General features: G+C 36.7%; 1 protein-coding gene across 2 annotated transcripts in view; it reads left to right on the forward strand.

The window, feature by feature from the left end:
* TOM1 (target of myb1 membrane trafficking protein) overlaps positions 1-5,994 on the forward strand; it is a 28,196-nt gene extending 22,202 nt beyond the window's left edge. Inside the window, exons 12-16 of one of the 2 annotated variants that reach the window (XM_034403145.3) lie at positions 306-381; positions 1,562-1,624; positions 3,781-3,840; positions 4,287-4,326; positions 4,894-5,994. In XM_034403145.3, coding sequence (XP_034259036.1) covers positions 306-381; positions 1,562-1,624; positions 3,781-3,840; positions 4,287-4,326; positions 4,894-5,045 — 391 coding nt within the window. In that variant the 3' untranslated portion in view covers positions 5,046-5,994. The remainder of the gene's footprint in view (positions 1-305; positions 382-1,561; positions 1,625-3,780; positions 3,841-4,286; positions 4,327-4,893) is intronic. The other variant, XM_034403146.3, reaches the window with a different exon arrangement.
* The last annotated feature ends 1,021 nt before the right edge of the window (positions 5,995-7,015 follow it).

Consider the following 7,015-nt stretch of genomic DNA (forward strand, 5'->3'; position numbering starts at 1 on the left):
AGACAGACAGACAGACAGACAGACTTATAAGTCAGTCACAGTATTTTTTTTTTCTTCAGAGAAATGTAATTTACTTAAGAACATTCAACTGTTATGCATCAAATGAATAAGAAAGTTTAAAAGAAAATTACAAATCAGACATGTAATTTATATAATAAATTTCTATTGGGCCTGACTATTGGTATGTCTATATGGGGTGTGGGTGTGTAAAGCACTCCCAACCTCACCCCAGAAATATAGAACATATATCTGTGCTTTAGATAAAATGCCTAAACCCTATTGGCTAACCTGATTTCCTCTTTCAGGGTGAAGTATGAAGATCCTTTAGCAACAAAAGGTCTAGCTGGAGCCTTGGATGCCAGACAACAGAATACAGGAGCAGTGAGTAGCTGTCTATCAAACTGTTAGACAGTTTTATATATATAACTACATAACTATATAATTGAAGAGGCATATCCTGCCTATTCAAGGCCTCCCCATATGTACCACTGACCTACAACCAATCAGTTATTTTGCTGAGACAATGTGAAGTGAAATTCAAAATAACTGAAGGATGTTAAATTTGGGGAAATTGTAGTAATCATCTCTCTTGATAATACAGCTTTCTATGTTTTCATGTATAATTTGTATATGAATATATCTACCATTCCAAAGTAAGAGAACATACATCTACCCATAGTGAGGGTAAATACTGTAAAGCAATTCTAAGAGGAGGCAAAAATGATTTCAGATTTCAATTCATTTTCAAGCAAATTTTTCACGATATAGTTCCCACAACAGTTCATAATAAATCACAATAGATTACTTATATGCGTTCAGCAATAATGCAAACCAAAGATCCATAGTAATGCACTGCATTATGTCCAATAATTCATTAAAATTCAATCTAATTGGAAAAACATAACTCAATTATTTAAAAGATATTTCCACAAAGTTCTGAAATATATAACATTTTAATACTTCATAATAATACTTCAGTTCCACAATACAGTATCTTGGAATTTTTATACCTCAACCATAAGAAAAGACGCTAATTAAAAATGCAATATGTATCATCAAAATTCCTCAATCAGTTAACAGTCATCAAGTTCTAAAAATGCAATACTAAAAAAAAAAAAACCCTCTGCAAAAGAGAATGAGTCCTATGCATTCACCCTGGGGTAAATACAGTCAAAAAGATGAGCAGTTCTCTAAATATATTGCCTCCCTGTGTTGAATCCACTTTATAATAACACAGTTTTCAAATATAGTCCATCTGAATCGAACTTCTTTCGAAGTTTGAGTTACACCCCTTAAATAGCTATCCTCCTTTAATTCAGTCCTTAAGAGCAAAAGGTACTTTTTCTCCATTCAGTTTCTTGCTTTTCTGTAGATAATTCAACTTTCTTTTACGGACTTGGGCCGTAAGTTCCTTCAATTTCATTAAAAAGAATGACAGGCAAGAGAGAAGTTCCCCCATGATCTTTTAGATAGAGGGGGGATAGTCCCCCTACATTGCTCCCCTCTGTCCTCATCACCCACATTTTCTATCTTCTTTGAAAACAAATTTTCTCTTAACTAGCTGGAGCCAGGTGGTTCTACTGATGAGGCCCCAATTGCAAACTGGATGATGCGCCAAGGAATGGTGAGAATGTATCTCTGCTGGGGAAGATTTTAAAAAGCGCTTAAAGCATAGCGAGCATATTGTGGCACAGATTGAACACTGTGTGGGGACAACAGCAGACAAAGCGATACGATTAGGTTTGAAGCCAAGCAACCTCTTCTTCAAAATGCCACATTCCAGATTCTACCTGGGTAGAGGAAACATTTTTACAAAAGTTTTTACAATAGCCAAAATAGAATCTTCTACAGTTTTTTTAATTTATTCCCACCATCTTTGTAACATAACGTGTATAGCTCTGAATGCACTTGCATTGCATTACAGTCCAGAGATTATGTACAAAAAATCCATTATTTCTTTCTGACTATCTTCATGAAAGACTAGAAATGTTCTCCTTATTTCAAGGGGAAATGAGAAGAAAGACTGATAAAGGATTATGAAGTGACCATAACCTACAAGGTTCCATATCAAGCAAGGATTTGTACTTTCACAAAGTGCTCATACAGTCATCTAGTGGCAAGTTCTGATTTGCCTCTTCTTTCGACTTTTTTTTCTGTAGCACCCACCTTCAGGAGAAATATATGCACAAATACTAGGATCAATATCCGGCTGCCTGTCATTCTGATTCTGAGATTCCAAGATTATACATGCCATTAACTAATCAATAACATCAACCTAGGATTGGAATTGTACTGCTTTGTCCAAGCTGAACCCATACACTGTTTTGGATTACTTTAGTAGCTCTCATTTTCCATCTGTTCCAGAAAGCTCTTCTGGGGATAAAATATATTATGACCACATTTTTCTTAATAATGCCTCTCTTCCCCAAATTTTTGACCCAGTTTGATTTGAACAGAAGAAGAAAAAAGAGCTTTATCTTGGCAGAGGGAAGAGAATGAGATAAAAATAGACCAAACTCTGGTAGTGGCTTTAAAGGAACTGATTGCATGATTTCTTCCCTTGGGCTAGTTGGCTTCTATTCATTTGTTTCTTTTCTCTTTGTTTTCCAATGGCTTTATAAACAAAAGCTCAATACTTTTTCTGCCTTAATGGTATTTGTGCTTTAACTTTGAATATTTCTTTCTTAACTTATGAATCTGTCTATTGAGACCTCACCTGCTTGCTTTTGAATAGTGAAAGCCAAAATAAACATACATTCTTTCTTTTGCACATTCTGGCTTATCAAGATAAGCTTATTTGGTTTAAGATAGGAACATGAACTTAAAAATGAAGAAGTGGGGAAGTAAGAAGTGGAGTTTCATCATTACATTGTGAAATTACAATATAATTCCGCAGGCAAGTTTTCATTTTTGATTTATAATGGAAACAAAGCCCTTCGTATCACAGGCACAGGTTATATGCTTAAAAGCAATAAGTAAAAATGACTGACCTAATACACTGTTTATATAAGAAACCCTATTTCCTTTAAATTTTAGGAATACTTTAAACATATTTTGCTAAACACAGGAAATAGGCAAAATATGAGAATCTTATTTAAATCCTTTTCTTGGATTTACATCCCACCTTTTACTCAGGAACTCCAACTTACACATCACTCTTTCCTCCACTTGTCCCCACAAAAAACAACTGTAGGAAGATTAGTGTAAGGGATAATAATTAGCCAAAAGAGATGAAAGTGTAGAGGAAAAAAGTGAAACTTTGAAAGATCTTATTTGTCAGATTTTAGTGTATAATTTTTGTGCCAGAGTGGCTGTAGTGAGAGCTTAAAGTAGCCTTTATATTAGAAGATGGAAGCAAAGCAGAAGCCCACAGAAGCACTTTTGCTAGACATAAATTACCCGATTTTGTTTTGCAAAATGTTCCTTAGGCTTGTTAAATACAGTGATATGACTTAAAATCAACTAAAACACAGAAGATTTCTATGCTTTGCTTAATAAAATTAAAACATCTGTCAAAGTCTTCTAATTAATGATGTCTCTCCATATACATTATGATGTTATCCATAAAGTCTGTACCAGCAAGGTAAGGCCCAAGCTGTGTGAGAAAGATTTCAAATCATTCTTCAGTGACACTAAGAAATGTTGAACCAAGAACTGAACCAAGAACTGATTTAAACCATGACTTTTTAACCCGGAGGGCTGAGGAGATATATAATATTTTACAAACATGGATATACAAGGACTATTTGGTCTTTTTTTCTCTCTCACTTTCCTTGTCAGATTCCTGTATCCCAGGCTGCTTTCATGGAGGAAATTGAACAGTGGATCTCCACTGAAGAGGTATGTAATAAAGATGAAATACTTGTGTATAAGAAGGAGTTAATTACTGGCTCATCCTACCAACTGTCTTGTGGGGAGGGACATAATTAAATGGGGGGCGGGAAATCCTAGATTCTGTCTCTAGCTTATAGAGATGATAAGTATTAACTACTAAGACTGACTTCCTCTCTTGTATTACTCTCCTTGGGTCTCTTCTGACACTGAAAAGGAAATGTTTACTCTTCCTTTCTTGTGGCCAGGTCTGTCTGTCACTGACATATCAGCATTAAAAACTGAAATTTGATATCTGTGACCCAAATTCAACTGCTCCTTGAAACACTTATCTACTCTGTGGGTGAACATATAACAGATCTTAGTATTTTTGGAAAATTGTGTTCTAAGTGAGTCCTGCGAGCTTCCATTTAATCTTATTTGGTTTCCATATTGCCTTTTTTTTTTCTCCTCAGGGAAATGAGACAGTGGATCCAAAGGGTGTCACCAGTGAAGGCAAGTTATTCCCAATCGTATATCCTGTCCTTTGTGACTGATATTGTCCAGCTACTCAGCCTGAAATGTTCTTCAACTATTGACCCCATGTGTACAAAGTTTAAAATCAAACCATCCTATATTAACAACACACACACACACACACACACAATTTCTTAGCATACCTGTAATTTTTGTAATCCCCTAATAGGGTTACCAAGATCTGTTAGATTTGTTAGCTCTTGCATCTAGGCATTCAGAAATGCCCTGATGAAAGCAACTGTTCGTCATTGATTATTACCACAGCAATAGGATCTGTGCAACTCCAGATATGTGTTTCACCAATAGAAGAGAATATTTGTAACTCAGACTTGAAATGAGGGGTCCTTGGTACTCTCTAAGCTTGGTTGTTTTCTTTCAGACATTGCATTACCTGTTTGGGTAATGGAAGGCCTGCAAGAAAACAAACAAACTCAGAGAGCACCAAGAGCCCCTCATAGATATTTCAGCTGTAGTTCCTTCCAGTGCCCTTCCAGCCCTGGCTTAATTCTTCCTCATTTAAAATAGTCCCTAATTCTTTCTTCCCAGAGTTTGACAGATTCCTTGAGGAGCGTGCAAAGGTGGCAGATCGGCTTCCTACCCTTCCCAGCACCCCCACAGGGGCTCCTTCCACAACATCCACTAACTCTGGTCCTCAGCAAAAGAAGGACAAAGACGAAGATGCAATGTTTGCTTTATGAGCTGCTCTGCGGCTTGGTGTGCCGTGGTTACAAGAGGACCTGTGTGTTCTGCACTGCACTTCTTGGGGGGGAGAGGGGAATCAAAAGGAGACAAGATCAGAGAAGAGAATCTTCCCCTTTCCTTCTTCCTGCCTTCTTTCCAGACTGCTTCAAGTTAGGTTAATCATTGCTGCAACAGGGGACACTAAAGCAAAGCAAGCAGTAGGAAGAGGTTGCAGAGTTGTCAAATGTATTTGCCAGATGAACGGGGATTTCTCCAGGGAGATCTAGGCAGCCTTGGGTGTGTTCTTCATTGTTTTGTTGTGCATATCTTTCTCCAATGATGATGACTCTTAAAAGTCGTGCTGAAAATGGGTAGTAGGATTTGTCAGTTTTTCCCAATCCCACAGGTAGTTGCACAAAATGGTCAAATTGGGCTGCTTCTTTCAATCCTTAGTTGGCTTTTCTGTGTTTTTCTTCTCCTCTAGCAATAAGGAAACTACAGATCCAGTTTGCTGTAGAAAAAAAAAAGAGTACTGTTTGTGGTCTTTTTTCACACACACATGTAAACACTTTGTTACATACCAATATTTCTGCATGAAGGATTCTGCTCGCAAGCTAAGCACATTCTCTCTCCAGTCCAGATACCAGCTGCATAGTGCGTAATTCTGAGCAGTATCAATTTCTTCCATGGCTTCTTTCAATTTTCAAAGCTAGAATGTCCAGGAGGCAAAGACTTTTCTGGAAAAAAAAGTTGAATCTGATGAAACCCACTATCATGACTTTTCTGATTTCACCATAATCTTCCCTTAGATTGCGCTCCACTATCATTCTCAGAAAGAACTGCAAATGACATTCACCAGGTTTATGGTTAAAGAACGGTTTTGGGAGAAGGCAATATTGAATTATGCCATGTAATTGGGAGACTTGCTTTGTATATGCCATATTAAAGAAATGACTTCACTACAAATATGTTTTCTGTCAAATTTGGCTTACATTATAATACAGTTTCTAATCAAATGTGGAGAAAGAGTACAAGGAGAAGCAATCAAAAGGCTTCTCAGCAAGAGTTTGTAGTTCCTAGTACAAAAGCAAAGCAAGGAAGTAACTCCTAACTGAAGTTTGTCTGTATTAATTTAGACTTTTAAAAAATGTGAACATTTGCTGAGTAGGTGCCACCTGTGCGTATCCAACTGAACATGGATATTCTTATACCAGGCCCATAAAACCCAAGCTCTATAGCATTGAACTAGGACATTAGCACTCAGATTAAGCTGTACAGTTAAGATTAGCATCTGTCAATTTCTGTAATTAATATGATAGAAATTCTTTTAGAAAATACAGATAAACTTGTCTTTCTTTTCAGTGGCCCTAGATTGGGAAACTTGTATATTAAAATCTTGGCACATCATAACTTCTTTTTGAAATTCAGTGTAGCGTTTTTAGCTTAAAAGGTTTTTCCCCAGATTAATTTTCTACTTTTAGTATATTTTGACAGTTAGGTTATAAAGAAGCCAAAACTGATAATTTAAAAAAAAATGTTTCTTTGGTTGTTGGTGATGAGGGACAAGCGCAAGTAAAGAGAGAAGTATACTTATTTCGGTTAAATGTGTAAATGTGAGAGAGGCGGTAGGCAAATTTAACAGCTCAGAAAACCTTCACAAATTGCCCAGGTAAATGCCAGAGTTGCATCTGCATACCATGCACATCACAGCTACTATATTTGTAAGTACCAATCAGATAAATGCTATAGTGCACATAGGAAGCTGTAGACTCTGAATTTCATGATGTTAAATGGTCTTCTAGTTGTGATCAGTCAGGTTGGCCATATGTTTGGATTCCCTACTCATTCTGCTGAATGAGATCCTAGGCTTCTACTTTGATAGCACTCCTGAACCAGTTACACATGGAGAAACAATATCGCAGAATCTGGCATTCCCAGAAGGATAGGGACCATTGTAGACAATTCCTTGCTGTAACAGGATTATTTA

This window comes from Pantherophis guttatus, chromosome 7, assembly GCF_059756535.1.
Source record: "Pantherophis guttatus breed Tessera chromosome 7, ASM5975653v1, whole genome shotgun sequence".
Classification (NCBI taxonomy): Eukaryota; Metazoa; Chordata; class Lepidosauria; order Squamata; family Colubridae; genus Pantherophis; species Pantherophis guttatus.